The 15,125-nt window shown below is 48.7% G+C and overlaps 1 protein-coding gene across 7 annotated transcripts in view; it reads right to left on the bottom strand.

Annotated features, from left to right (window-relative positions):
- Positions 1-14,010, bottom strand: part of LOC146351612 (major facilitator superfamily domain-containing protein 8-like) — a 76,060-nt gene extending 62,050 nt beyond the window's left edge. For 5 of the 7 annotated variants that reach the window (XR_014789635.1, XR_014789636.1, XR_014789634.1 and 2 more), the window contains exons 1-5: positions 13,671-14,010; positions 6,427-6,612; positions 5,795-5,857; positions 5,500-5,619; positions 2,513-2,592 (exon numbers count right to left, since the gene is read on the bottom strand). Coding sequence is in view for 4 of the 7 variants with exons in the window: in XM_084847628.1 (XP_084703754.1) it covers positions 2,513-2,592; positions 5,500-5,619; positions 5,795-5,857; positions 6,427-6,612; positions 13,671-13,746 (525 nt within the window). In the remaining 3 variants the exon portion in view is untranslated. The remainder of the gene's footprint in view (positions 1-2,512; positions 2,593-5,499; positions 5,620-5,794; positions 5,858-6,426; positions 6,613-13,670) is intronic. The other 2 variants (XM_084847631.1, XM_084847630.1) reach the window with 1 other exon arrangement.
- Positions 14,011-15,125: the final 1,115 nt, after the last annotated feature.

Genomic DNA, 15,125 nt, shown 5'->3' on the forward strand with positions numbered 1-15,125 from the left:
AAGCAAGGGAGAAAGGGGAAGATATACCCAACTGAATGCAGAGTTCCAGAGAATAGCACTGAGAGACAAGAAGGCCTTCTTAAATGAACAATGCAAAGAAATCGAGGAAAACAACAGAATGGGAAAGACTAGAGATCTCTTCAAGAAAATTGGAGATCTCAAGGGAACGTTTTGTGCAAAGACGGGCATGATAAAGGACAAAGAAGGCAGGGACCTAACAGGAGCAGATGAGATTAAGAAGAGGTGGCAAGAATACACAGAAGAACTATACAGGAAAGATCTGAATGTCCCTGATAGCCATGATAGTGCGGTCACTGAACTTGAGCCGGACATCCTAGAGAGTGAAGTCAAGTGGGCCTTAGGAAGCATGACTAACAACAAAGCTAGCGGAGATGACAGTATTCCAGCCGAGCTATTTAAAATCCTAAAAGATGATGCTGTTAAAGTGCTGCATTCAATATGCCAACAAATCTGGAACACTCAACAGTGGCCACAAGACTGGAAAAGGTCAGTTTACATTCCAATTCCAAAGAAGGGCAACGCCAAAGAGTGTTCAAACTACCGCACAATTGCGCTCATTTCACATGCCAGCAAGGTGATGCTCAAAATCCTACAAGCTAGGCTTCAGCAGTATGCGAACCGAGAACTACCAGAAGTACAAGCTGGGTTTAGAAGAGGCAGAGGAACTAGAGATCAAATCGCCAACATTCGCTGCATCATGGAGAAAGCAAGAGAATTCCAGAAAAACGTCTATTTCTGCTTCATTGACTACGCTAAAGCCTTTGATTGTGTGGATCACAACAAACTGTGGCAAATTCTGAAAGAGATGGGAGTACCAGACCACCTTACCTGTCTCCTGAGAAACCTGTACGAGGGTCAAGAAGCAACAGTAAGAACCAGACATGGAACAACCGATTGGTTCAAAATTGGGAAAGGAGTACGACAAGGCTGAATATTGTCACCCTGCTTATTTAACTTATATGCAGAGTACATCATAAGAAATGCCGGGTTGGATGAATCACAGGTCGGAATTAAGATTGCCGGGAGAATTATCAACAACCTCTGATATGCAGACGATACCACCCTAATGGCAGAAAGCGAAGAGGATCTCAAGAGCCTCTTGTTGAGGGTGAAAGAGGAGAGTGCAAAAGCTGGTTTGAAACTCAACATTAAAAAAACGAAGATCATGGCATCTGGCCCTGAGTGCTCATTGGAAGGACAGATAATGAAGCTGAAGCTCCAATATTTTGGCCACCTAATGCGAAGAGAAAACTCCCTGGAAAAGACCCTGATGCTGGGAAGGATTGAAGGCAAAAGGAGAAGGGGACGGCAGAGGATGAGATGGCTAGATAGCATCACGGATGCAATGAATATGAACTTGAGCACGCTCCGGGAGAGAGCGCAGGACAGGAAGGCCTGGCGTGCTCTGGTCCATGGGGTCACAAAGAGTCGGACACGACTGAACAACAACAACAATGCAAGAAGTACCTTCCCTTCAAGTAACCACCAGAATCCAGCAACTGGGGGTGGGGGATGTGGGAAGATGAGCTGCTTGACTTTGGGGTGGGGGGCCCTGGACCATCTGCCACCACTTATTAATCTAAATCAATAGCAGAACAGGTTCACCCATGTGAACGAGAATGGCTCACTCATGGAACTGCCATCTGTTTTATTCTTTATTTTATTTATTAATTACATTTATAGCCCACCTTCCTTTCTCTTGCAAGGAACCCAAGGCGGTTTACCTGGTCCTCCTCCTCTCCATTTTATCTTCACAACAACCCTGTGAGTTGGTTAGGCTGCAAGTCAATGACTGGACCAAAGTCACCCGTGAGCTTCCATGGCTGAGTGGGGACTAGAACCCAGATCTCCTGAGTCCCAGTCCAACACTCTAGCCACTACACCACACTGGCTCTTCTTCTTAGTAAAGGCGTGCTTTGCTAAGTTTTTGTCACATTTAGTCTAACACAACAACCTTATGAGGTAGGCTAAATGAGAATGTGATGGCAGCTACCCAGCAATCTCTTTGGAGAAGCAGGGATTTGAATCTGGAGCAGGGATTTGAATTTGTAGCTTGCACCCAGAGTGAATTGCCTGAACACTGTACTATGTTTTCCCAGCCTCCAACTCCTGACCTCTTGGAGTTCCCTCCCTGATCAAGACACTTGGGTTGGGTTGACACCTGCAACAGAATTAGGCAGGAGTGAGGTGGTAGGAGAGACTGTACCATTTCAGACTGCAGGTGCAGGATTCCACATTTAAATGATCCCCACACAGAGAAGCCTAGTGCATCAGGGAGAAGGGTCTTAGCCCTTTACCTGCTCTACTGGCTTTCTACTTGCAGGAGCTTTTGTGCAAGTGAGATGTCCCCACCCACAATCTGACATGGTGCAATCTGCCATACCACATGGGGAGCTCAGCATCATGAAATCATGGGGAGGAATCAGCCCATTGGCAAACATGCCAGTTTGGGTAACACACACACACACGCTACCAAATCGCTGCTACTCACCCCAGGCGATGTGAACTTGTTGACCACGAAGGGCCCCACCTGGAAGTTACAGAGGCGCAGGAAGAGATTACAGGCTGGCCCTGGGAGCAAACATGACAGGTCAGACGTCTGAAGGTGGTATTTAAGTGAAGTAAGAGAGCTACTTGGGCACAACCTTCCACACACAGCTGGGGAAGCCCATGGCTGCCTTGTGTTTCATTAACCCGCCGCCCTCCAAATGTTCTGGACTACAACTCCCATCAGTCCCTATCAGTATGGCTATGGGTGATAGGAGATGTAGTCAAAAAACTGGAGGGAACCAGGTTGTTGGAGGCTGCATTAAAGACATTTTTGAAACCAGGGTGGACTAATTGTGGTCCTTCCAGAGGTTTTGGCCTACAACTCCCATCAGCCCTCACAATGGGCTGTGCTGTCCATGGCTGATGGGAGCTGTTGGCCAAAACATCTGGAGGGGCACTCACCCACTCGTTATAAACAGACCTGCTATGTGCAAGGAACTGCAAGTTCTAGTTACCAATATTGCACTTAAGAACTTTCCCTTCAAATGGGGAGATCCTCCTCGAACCACGTAAGAGTTTGGATGCTGAACAATTCTTTTGAAATAGTACCATACATCAACAGATAGACATTCATAGGACTGCAGTAAGTGATCTAGCTTAGTATCTTTCAGTGTGCACAGGAGAGAGCCAGACAGAAACCTGCTTCGTGTCTCCAAGCAGATAGAATTCTAGTGGCTCAGCTGAGCTATTAGTCAAACTTCCACACCCCAGGCCTATCCCAATTCAGACCTGAAATTGGATGCCACATTATCTTAATTCTTTCACTTTCTTCACCACTGCTGCATGTGTTTCACAATGGCAAATGTAGCAGCAACAGCGATCCTCTTGATGGCCGCTGGGAGGAGCCAGAGGCAACAAGCCCCAAATCCCACCCCCAAATTGCCAGAAGCATCCCACTGCCATTTTGCAGTCCAGAAATGGGGTTGCCTTTCATCTCAGCACTAATATGTGTTCTACTCTGAATACTTTTGGAACGTCCCTCCACTCACCGAGGGCCCAAGACAATGCACAAATAAAAACAACACACACAATAAAATAAATTACAAAAGGTAGAATGGTTTTTTGTGCAATAAAAATAGGGATTATAATAAAAAGAGCAGGGTGAACTATTAAAAGCTCGGCAGAACAACGTTGTCTCCACCGGCCGGCAAAGGACAATAAAGAGGAGGCTGGTGTTACCTGCCTGGGGAGGGAGCTGCTACAGGAAAGACCCCGTCTCAAGTACTGTTATGTATCCCGGGGACGGCGGGAGGTACTGTGGGTTAGTTATTGTTTTTGAACCTTAGCAGGTCCTGTAGAGTTGGGAGTAGCAACTGTAGAGTGGGTGGAGCTTCTGCTAACTTCTTCACTGCTGCGTGCACTGAATAAAGAACAGTTGTGTTTGAGGCCTGCTGATTCCTGCAGTCATTCCTACTACCAATGCAACAAGTACCCACCAACCTCACACCTCTAGGAGGTGGCACAGGGCCTCAGATGAAGAACAGAAATCTGGGACAGGCTCATATAGGAGCCAGATCTCATGGTAGTTCTGCCATGCATGTGGACTGCACAGCCAAAACGTTTTGGATTAAGCTTCGAGATTGTCTGTAGGTTCTAATTAATTATTAGACGACTTTGATGAATTCAAAAGTAAAATGGACTTATGGAAAGCTACAAAGAATCAACACTGGAGGGAACCAGCAGAGGAGCTGAAACCAGGTTCCAATGAGAGCTGGGAAGTGTGGAAATCATTGAATAGACTGCGTACGGATGTAACAATATCTAGAGACACTTTGAATAAATGGGGTTATCCGGTGATCTCTGCCCTATGCGACTGTGGAGACTTGCAGACAACAACACATACGTATACTTGTCCTTTGTGCCCTGACCAATGTACACATGAGGACCTTATGACAGCATGACAGAACGCAATTAATGTTGCTAGTTTGGGGGCAAGATTTGTCTAATTTCTATATATTTTAACTTCTACATTTTGTATTTTAAACGTTATGTGTTATAGCATGTTTTTAATTGTGATACTTCTGACACGAATAAATAGATAAAATTATTTGAAACCCGCTGCATCTCTACTTTTCAGCTGAGGTAATGCTTTAAAGCAGGATGCTTCACACCAGTACTACTGAGTTCAAGCAGTTTTACAGAATTTGGATTAAGTAGATATGTATCTATACACCCACAAGCATTCACAGGTTTTCCAGGCAGCAGAAGTTCCTACATCACCATATCAAAGAGTCAGGAGTAAACTAGGCCTAAGGACAAGCTGAGATCAGCATTGTTAGTGTTGTTGTTCAGCCCCAGATCATCCAGACGCTTTTGTAATCAATGAATCATTTGTTCCCAATTAAGCACAGAAGCGTCTCGAATTTCTGCTGCTCTCTCAACACAAGAACTAAGCATGTTTTAATGGTAACAGCCATCAGTTAGCGCACAAGAACTAAGCATGTTTTAATGGTAACAGCCATCAGTTAGCACGCACGCTTGCTCAGGGAATAGCAGAGTTTCAAAACAAGAACTTGTGTTTATTAAAAAATGGGCTTTCACAGAAATTTTAAATTATATCAATGGCTTGATTTAAGAATCACCCTACATGGGCTTTCCCAAATGTGGTGCCTTCCAAATGTTTTGGACTTCAACTCCCAGGACTCCCCACTATTAACGATGCCAGCTAAGGCTGATGGGAGTTGATCCAAAACATCTGGAGGGTACCAGGTTGGGAAAGGTGCCCAGCTCGACCAAGAGTAACCCATCCCACTGTCCCAGGCCCCGCCTTGCCCTCCTCCTGGCACCCCTAAGGGACCCTATGAGGTGCGATAACAAAGGACAGACTACGAACTCTAGAGAAAAACTTGTAAGACAGAGGGACAAAAGTTGCAGGGTTTTAGGAACCCCGCCACAGGCGAGAAGAGAGAAGGAAAAAAACAGCCTTACCAATGAGCAGCCCAACCTGCCGACATGCCATGACAGCCGCAAACACAGTGGAACGCTCCTGGGAAGTGGTGGAGCGGGTGAGGTAGCCAAAGATGGACGCACCTGCTCCGGTCCCCACGCCTGCAGGGGAGACCCAAAGGGGGATATGACGGACTGACGGACGGACGGAAGGAAGGACAAATCCACTCACCCATCCATGCTGGGGATGCCGGCTGGGGATGCTGGGGTCTGTAGTCCAACACACCTAGAGGGAGCTACACAGGAGGGAAGGCCGGGCTTCCAAACCGGCTCTTACCTGCCACCAGCCGGCTGCTGAGAAGCATCCATTTGGAACCGCCGACGAAATACATGAAGTTCCCTGAAAGAGAGGGGCAGGGATAAGACAAGAGTGTGCATGAAGGTGATGCAGGGAAGATGATGCTAAAGGAGATGCCAAGAGCCCCAGAGGGAGCATCCTTCTTCCCAGTAGAGGGACCAGATGAGAAGGAGGGCAGGGTGCCTGTATCCTTAAGACTTGTGCAGGAAAAAGTATTTCAACAGATGTGCATTCAGTTACAATATTAAAGGTACAGGAGCAATGCCAGATCACACCCATCTGGAGTGCACCAGGCTGGGGAAGTCTACCTTAGAAGTTATAACCTTGTATTTCTTTCTACTGGAAATACACCTGCCTGCTCTTTGGGCTTTAAGCCTCCACATTTAAAGCCACTTGCCCTGCCACAGTCAACCTCTCTAGGGTAGCCTTCCGCCAACCTGATGCTTGCCAGATCAACTGGATTACAACTCCCATCATCCCCCAGCTGGATGAGGAAGATGGGAGTCTGAGGGCACCATCTAGGGGCAGGTCGCCCTCAAGACTGGAGTCTCACCAGCATGCTTTCGTCCCCCAAGTCCAAGCAGCCCCCTCACCCCTGGTAGGCCACTTACCTGCAATCTGAAACAGGTTGGCAAAGAGGATGATGGCCTTGGTTTGGTGCGTACGATCAGACCAGTATCCAAAGACTGGACCCGTGATCAGCCCAGCAAAGCTAAACGCAGAGATGCTCAGGCCCAAAAAGTATGGCTCAGCATTGAGTGTTTGCAGGTAGGCCCAGATGGTTGGCAGGATCACCGCTTTGGGTGTGGGAGAAGGAAGGAGAAAGGGAAGAGATGCACCAGTAAGGAAAATTGCCTACAGGAACATCCATCAGAAGGAGGTACCTACCTTAGGGCTCAATCCTATGCATGTTCAGACAGCAATAAGTCCTACAACTCCCAGCATTCCCCAGCCAGCTTTCCTGGCTGGGGAATGCTGGCTGAGGAATGCTGGGAGACATAGAACTTATTGCTGTCTAAACATACATAGGATTGTACCCTTAAGGTACATTTAAGCACCTTCTGAACCTTGAATCCCCTCCTCCCTGTTCTTATGACTTACTTGACCTGCGACAAGAAGCTAAGAAAGCCAACTGAAACTTTTCAGGATTTACTATTTATCCAGATATATTCCTACACGTATGCTAAAAGCAGAAGCACTCATCCTATTGCTATGCCCAGTTTCCTATTGCTATGCCCAGTGCCCTGTCTGTTCTAATTTTGAAATCCTTGTCTACATTTGCTGGCTACAGAGCCAGTTAAACATTGCAAAACCGAAGCTGCAGTTCACAAGACCATAGAGCTGAACTCTCTGGCAGTTCTCATAGAATCATAGAATAGTAGGGTTGGAAGGGGCCTATAAGACCATCACGTCCAACCCCCTGCTCAATGCAGGAGTCCTTTGCTCTGGTCTAGCAAAGTTTCTTAACTCGCTGGCAAACAAGCCAAGGTCATATGAAGTGCCTTGTTTTGTTCGAGAAAACGGGTACCATGAAAAGCTTAGCTGCCACTGCCAATAATCTTGTTACTACTAAAGTGAAACAAAGCAGTGTCAAAAACCTGTGTATACACTACCTCTCTCCCCTACAGCATACTGGGAGTTGAGGTCCAACACATCTGGAAGGCACCAGGTTGAGGTTGTAGAGCAGCAGTGGGCAGAATGTAGAACTACAGATTTTTGGGACTTCAACTCCCAGCATTCCTGGCCATTGGCCATGCAGGGAGAGGCTTCTGGGAGTTGAAGTCCAAAAAATCTGGAGATCTACATTCTGCCCACCCCTGCTCTAGAGGATGTGTGAAAGTGGAGCATTGTCCTCCAACAGCCCTTCAAAACAGAAGACTGCTCACTGTAAAGTACGCCACCCTAACTGCAGGTGTCTACCTGGGTGATCTATGTACAAGCCAGCACCCTAACAGGACAGCATTTCTAGCAAGATACATAAATCGAGGTTTGCCCCAAATTTATATAGTAACTGTGTTTGTTTGTTTGTTTGTTTGTTTAAAAAAGCAACTTACATATTGCAGCAAGGCAGCTTTCCACCTTTGTACCAGTTCTGCCCAATATTCAAGTCCATCGGGGGGGGGGGAAGCATGGCTTGAAAGATCTGGGAGATCCCTCCCAACATACTTCTGGGGGTACCCTGTCCTCCCTGGCCCCCCGTGCACCCCCTCCCACATTAACAGGGTGTAATTAGAAATGTGCTTTCATCACTGGCCCCTAGGCAGAAGCATAGCAGCACTACCTCCTCCAGCCCTGTCCTGTGCCTCACCTCCAGGAGGATGGGCTACAGGCTTGACCCACAGTATATAAAATATTAAAGTGAATAAAATATTACAGTGAGAACTGCAAAACCAGAGGGGGAAAGACACTATGGTGTCTGGGCAGCAAGTACTACCGATCGAGTCTTCCAGGAACTCAAGGACATCCGATCAGCACTACTGATTCTAAGAAGGAATAAGGCCTTCAAATCAAAGAAAATATGATTTTCTACAGGCAAGAGAAAGCAGAGGCCAGTGGGGCAGTTAGGTTATTTAGGGCACAATCCTATGCCCTAAAAGAAAGAAAGAAAGAAAAAGTCCTACGACTCCCAGCACTGCTGGCTGGGGAATGCTGGGAGTTGTAGGATTTTTTCTATCTAAACATGCATAGGGTTGCGCCTTTAGACCAGGTTTCCCCAACTTGGCAGCCTCCCATGGCTGTGCTGGCTGGGGATGATGGGGGCTGTAGGCCAACATCTGCATTGGCTGTGATGGCTGGGTGATGGGCCTTGTAGTCCAACACATCTGGAGGGGGCCAGCTTGGGGGGAAAGCTGGCCAGGAATGTGTTGGCAACATGCTACAGATTGCTTGATGGCCCCTGAATGTTCGTGAAACAGATGCCCTCTTAGCAGGAGGGCACCAGGAGCCCAGGAAAGGCAGACAAACTCGCTCTGCTCAGCAAGGATCATACGAGCAGTTGCCCTATCACACAACTCATGCAAGCCCCTTGTCCCATCAGGACCTTACAGGCTTGTGTTGAGCCTCAGTTCCAGGCCTTCACTCTGAATCCAGCATGCGTCCTATATATGCCATGCAGAAGAGGCACATTTAAGCTACCTGGCTTTATTTTTAATCTGAAGTCCATTTTTACAACAGAAAGGAAGAGTTGGAGGTCAGCATGATCTGTGCAAAGCCTTTGCATCCAGCAACAGACACTATATTCGCATCACTGTACCAGCAAGCCTGCCCAGCCTAGGGCAAAGTCCAACGTATGTCCTACTTAGAGTAGACCCATTGAAATGAATGGGGCTTAAGTTATTCATGACTAACTTAAATCCCATCCCATTTCATTTGGTCTACTCTAAGCAGGACTTATGTTGGATTTTACCCCGAGTCTCCCTCTCACACGGTTTGGTCAAAACAAAAGAAAACCGTATGGTCCAGCTGTGTATGGCCCACCCCAACCTCTTTCTTTCCAGGTCTTGACCACCACAGGATTCACACAGTACAACCTTCCCCAACCTGACATCCCCCAATTGTTTTGGACTTCTACTCCCATCAGCCCCAGCCAGCACAACCAATAATCACAAATGCTGGGATTTGTAGTCCAAAACATCTGGAGGGCTCTGGGTTGGAGGAGGCTGACACAGCAGAATCACCATGGAACTGGAAACCACAACCCTTACATTTCGCAGCTGGTTGATATTTTACTTCTGCAAATTTCTCTCCCCCCCCACCGCCGCCATATGAACCTATGCGCCGTTCTGCTGCTGGCACCCACATGCTGTGTACTGAGGGATGCCCTACAAACCCCAGAAAGTAACTAGATGCCAGGATTGCTATGGCAACATTTGTCTGGCTCTATGTAACTGAATGCTGGGCCTCCCAACCCAATTTCCATGCTGATGCTCTGACGTTTACATTGTCCTGTGTGTCTCCCTATAATTTAATTCAGAAGTCACCGGATAGTATTTAGCTCTCTCTAAAGCGGGGATCCCCCTGCCATTTCACAGAGTGAAGATATTAATGGAGAGATCAACAGCTTCAGAGAAGATGTGTGTGGACGCAATATTAAGGAAAAACAACAGCCAGGTTTTTATCCCACCCTAAACCCAAGAAGTCAGGATAATTTGCAGACAAGACCAACCTGTACATCTTGCACCCACCTTCCCCCTCCCAACCACCACTCTCCCTCTTCTTTGCTGTTTGAACTCCGACCAAGCATTGCACACACAGTTTCAAAGCTTACCTTTGCAACGATAAGGACTAGAAACTTATATTTAAAACAAAGGTCAATGTTCTCAGGAGGATGAATTCCTGACTTGATGGTGCGCTTGTGGCCTTGGTTATAATGTACCTATTTCATGTTATCATTCTTGGAACCCTATGAAGTAAAGTTTGCAGCCTGCTCCTTTTACTGTTATATTTGTGTCCTCACTCTTCACCCAAGCAGCATTGCAGTATTGCAACAACAGCACAAGGAAGGTTAGGCTGAAGCGGTAGTGTAGTGGCAAATTCCGAAGTGCAGTGCCCTTCAAGACAGCCACAGCCATGCCCTTTCTAAGATTATACAACTTTGTAAGATATACACCCTTCAGCTGGGATCCAAAAACAGTGCAGGTGAGAGTAAGGCAGTGATATTTCAATTAGACATCTGAGAAAAAATGCAGGGATGCTAATCTTTTTACCCACTCACTCAAACACAAACATTTTAGGTTTTCAAAATACGATACTCTATGGAAGCTTCACCCTCTCAACTCAGCCCTCATGGACAGATCCCTTCTCATTTAAACAGCCTGCTTGCATACTCCCTTAGCACCCCAAAATTACCCATTAGCCTTCCCTAAGTGCCTTCATTATATCTCTCCCCTCCCCCTCCAACAGAAACGTCCACACACCCAGCCGGATTGAACTACACCTACACCTACACCTACACACACACACACACACACAGTGATGTAGTGGTATATTTGGAAATGCAGGAGCTCATTGTGACAGTCTCCAAGGGCAGTCCAAAAATTTCAGGCAGCTGTGTCAATCCATATCAACAAACCAGTTATAGGAGTTTTCATCTTCAACAGGAGCATGTCTTTGGTAAAGCGAATAGGTCTTAATTGCCGTTTGCAGACCAAGTCATTCCAAATACTTTGCATTCCAACATGGAACCATATATTGTTGCTTGGAAAATTCATTCCCCCCACAGCTACAGTCAGGACCACAGCTAAACTCAGAGGGAACAGGGAATTCTGAGGGGGGTGGCAGATGACATCAGAGTCCCTGCTAATGCAAAAGTACCAGGGCTGCATCCCTGCGAGCCCTGCCTCCACTACACCACTGGGCTGAAGACAGTGCCGTATCATAACAATGTAAGATGAGCCCTGCTGGATCAGACCAGAGATCCATCCAGTCCAGGGGTGGACAGCCTGTGGCCCTCTAGATTTTGTTAGATTCGCAGAATCATAGAATAGTAGGGGTGGAAGTGGCCTATAGGACCATCGAGCCCAACCCCCTGCTCAGTGCAGGAATACAAGTCAAAGCATCCCTGACAGGTGGCTGTCCAGCCTCGTCTTGAATGCCTCCAGTGTGGGAGAGCCCACCGCCTCCCTAGGGAACTGGTTCCAGTGTCGTACTGCTCTAACAGTCAGGATGTTTTTCCTGATGTTCAGCCGGAATTGGGCTTCCTGTCACTTGAGCCCATTATTCCGTGTCCTGCTCTCTGAAATGATTGAGAAGAGATCCTGGCCTTCCTCTCTGTGACACCCTTTCAAGTACTTGAAGAGAACTATCCTTTCTCCCCTCAGTCTTCTCTTCTCATGGCTAAATGTGCCCAGTTCTTTCAGTCTCTCCTCATAGGGTTTTGTTTCCAGTCCCCTGATCATCTTCGTTGCCCTCCTCTGAACCCTCTCCAGCTTGTCTGTATCCTTCCTAAAGTGCAGTACCCAGAACTGGACACAGTACTCAAGATGAAGCCTAACCAGTGCTTCAGCAGAGGGGAACTAGTACTTCCCAGGATTCGGAAGCTATGCTTCTATTAATGCAACCCCAAATAGCACTGGCCTTTTTTGCAGCCACATCACATCAAGTTAGTTGTCATCTCCATGACTTGTAGCAGCGAATTCCATAAATTAATATTGCACTGTGTGAAGAAGTGCTTCCTTCCCGCCTGTCCTGAATCTGCCGCCAATCCATTTCTAGTATTATTATGAGAGAGGGAGGAAAAAACTTATCTCTCTTCACTATCTTGGCATCATGTGTAATTTCTGAAACCTTGAACAGAAACCTGCTCACCTTCAGAATATTGGAATTAATCTCATGTTCCCCCTGCACAGCTTCCCCCAACCCTGCGCCCTCCAGATGTGTTGGACTGCAATACCCATCATCCCCAGCCTGCCCACCCAATGGTCAGAGATGATGGGAATTGCAGTCCAACACATCTGGAGAGCGCCAGGCTAGGGAAGACTGCCTTAACAGCTAAATGACATTGACTCCAACCATACTTACTGCAGATCTTAATGATTTAAGAGAGGCTTACACTACGGTAAAATAAAGCTTCTTATTGCAGCCCAATCCTACATGGTTTTATTCTGAAGCATGGCTTAACTCCACTGAAGTAAGCATTCATAAGACGAATAAGCAGACTGCAGAATAGACAGTAACCCTGTCCAAGTTGATCGGGCAAAGCAAAGGCTATGTGTGCAAATCAAACATTTGTCCCCGGGCCGCTGTGGAACAAACTCACAGTGGCTACCACTCTAGACCTGCAGTAATCTAATGACACAGGTGAGGGGTGGTGAGAGAAGAGAATGGGCTTTGCAAACCACTTAGAGCCACCTTATCTGTCCCCCCTCACATTACCATTGGCCTGGGGATGGTACAAACAGCATGCAAGGCAGGTGTGGGGGAAAGGAGGACTGGGGAGTTAATCCTTCTAGGCCTAGTATTTCCAAATTATTTTGTTGTCCACAGCAGCTGTACAAGCTGGGCAGCAAGTCTACTGAGCCCCACACCTCAGAACCCTTAAAAAAAAAAACACAAGGTCAAGACACAGCCCTGGAACATGCAAAGTAATAAATATGACATACCAAAAACAAAGGCAGATGCATAGGCCATACTTTTTTTTTCTTTCTTTCTTTTTTTTTAACCAAAATCCATATAGAGCAATCCCTTTTATTAGGCCAGCTCAAAGATCACAGAAACAAATATGCAAACTTGCACAATTTTTGTTTTTTGGTGAGCTGGCCTAAAAAAGGGGGATTGCACTATATGGCAGTAAAGGTATCGCATAGTCCAGGTGGCAAGAAAGGGATTGCACAGCATGGAATTGGCAATAAAATGGAGACTCTCTCCCAGTGCTAAAGACTCAGCCCCCTCCTCCAAACCTGCCTGGGATCAGAGGGCCAAAAGGGAAGTTCCCCACACACCTGGAGGGCACCTGCTTGGGAAAAGCCTGGCTCCACTGGCAAAAAGGTGTAAAAGGCGGGGGGGGGGGGCTTGGGCTCCGGGGCCAGTGGAGGCTGGCGGCTCCTATGTCACGGGGCGGTGAATCTACTCTGGGTTTCAGTCAGAACCAGTCCAGCGCAGGCTGGTGGTTCCGATGTCAGTGGGGCTGTGCATCCGCTCTGGGTTTCAGTCAGAACCAGAGAGCACTCTAAAGGCGCTCCCCAAGGTGCAGAACCCAACCCCCAAATTAGGTTCAGCACCAAGCTCCTTTAGAGTTCTGGCTGCTTCTGTCTGAAACCCGACGCGGATTCGCCGCCCCACTGACACAGGAGCCCCCAGCCCGGGACCCGCCCCCCGAGCGCCTCCCCCCGCGGGCACGCAGAGGCGGCAGGCCTACCGTACTCAACCCCCCCGGACAGGAACAGGAGGCCGATGGCGAAGTTGGTCCATTTCTTCTTGCGCTGCCCATCCATGCACCCGGCGCCGCCTCGCCCCTCTTCGGCCACAGGGGGAGGCGGGCGATCCGCGGGGAGGGCCGGAGGCTCCGCCGGGGCTCACAGCCCAGCGGCAGGCGCTCCCCCTGCCTGCGCAGCGCCCCTCGCCGAGCCCCTACAGGCACATGGCCGCCCCGCCGCCCCCCGGCAGGAATGGTCTCTTCCCCGCCCCCCCAAGGCCGGGGCTGCAGCTGCTCGCCCGAGCGAGCCAACCGCAACGGGGAGCAGTCGACGCGAACGCGCGGGGCGGGGCGGGGCGGGGGGGCGCGACCGCGGACAGCAGCCAATGCGGAGCGCATCCTCGCCTCTCCCAGCCCACCTATCGCCCAGCCTTCTCCCAGCCGCCGCTCACCTGGCTCACCCGAGGAGGGGGCGGACGGCAGGCAGCCAATCAGGGCGCGCCGCCGGCATGTGCAACGCAGCCAGTGGCGGCTGGTGGCTCCGATGTCGGTGGGGCTGTGCGCCCCCCCTGGGTTTCGGTCAGAGCTCTGCAGGAGCTATGCGAGGTCATAGAATCATAGGGGTGGAAGGGGCCTACAAGACCATCGAGTCCAGCCCCCTGCTCAATGCAGGAAGCCTGATTCCCAGGCGGTGTCCCATCCAAGCACTAACCAGGGCTGACTCTGCTTAGCTTCCGAGATCGGGCGCATACAGACATGTAAGTGGATTAATCTTACATGTCTTCAGCTGTGATTAATCTATTGGGGGGGGGGTTCGGCAACATGGAGAGCTTCTTTAGAGTTCTGACTGAAACCCAGAGCGGATGTGCAGCCCCGCCGAATCCGAGCCTCCACTGGGCGCAATCCTATGCATACTTAGACAGAAAAACGTCCTGGCTGAGGAATGCTGTGCGTTGTAGGGCTTTTCCTGTTTAAACATGCATAGGATTGCCCCCTTCGTAGCATATACAGCAACCTTCCCCAACCTGGGGCCCTCCAGTTGTGTTGGACTACAACTGGGTGATGCTGGGAGTTGTAGTCCAACACATCTGGAGGGCCCCGGGTTGCCAAGGCTGATATAAAGGAATGCAAGATCTTATCTTTGGCATGGCCTTTCTCCTATGCCCTTAACTGCAGCGTCAAGGTGAAGAAATTCAACAGGGAAAACCTGTCCTTGTATGCAGATTTGGGGATGAGGAAAGCTTCACCTGTTGAATTTCTGGTTGTCAGCACAACTGCTAAGGGCCAGGGATCCCTTCCTGATAAACAAACAAACCCGGCAACCCAACTGATTGGCATATGGATAAGCCTGTGTTGTCAGAACATACCCTATGGGACAGACCCCATAGGGCAGATCTGCACCATTTACTTGTGACCCAGATGAACACAAATTGTGGCTTGCCAGGTGTTTGTCAACAC

The sequence above is a fragment of the Heloderma suspectum genome, chromosome 3 (assembly GCF_057233095.1).
Source record: "Heloderma suspectum isolate Gila_16-S chromosome 3, 16-S_ref, whole genome shotgun sequence".
Taxonomy (NCBI): domain Eukaryota; kingdom Metazoa; phylum Chordata; class Lepidosauria; order Squamata; family Helodermatidae; genus Heloderma; species Heloderma suspectum.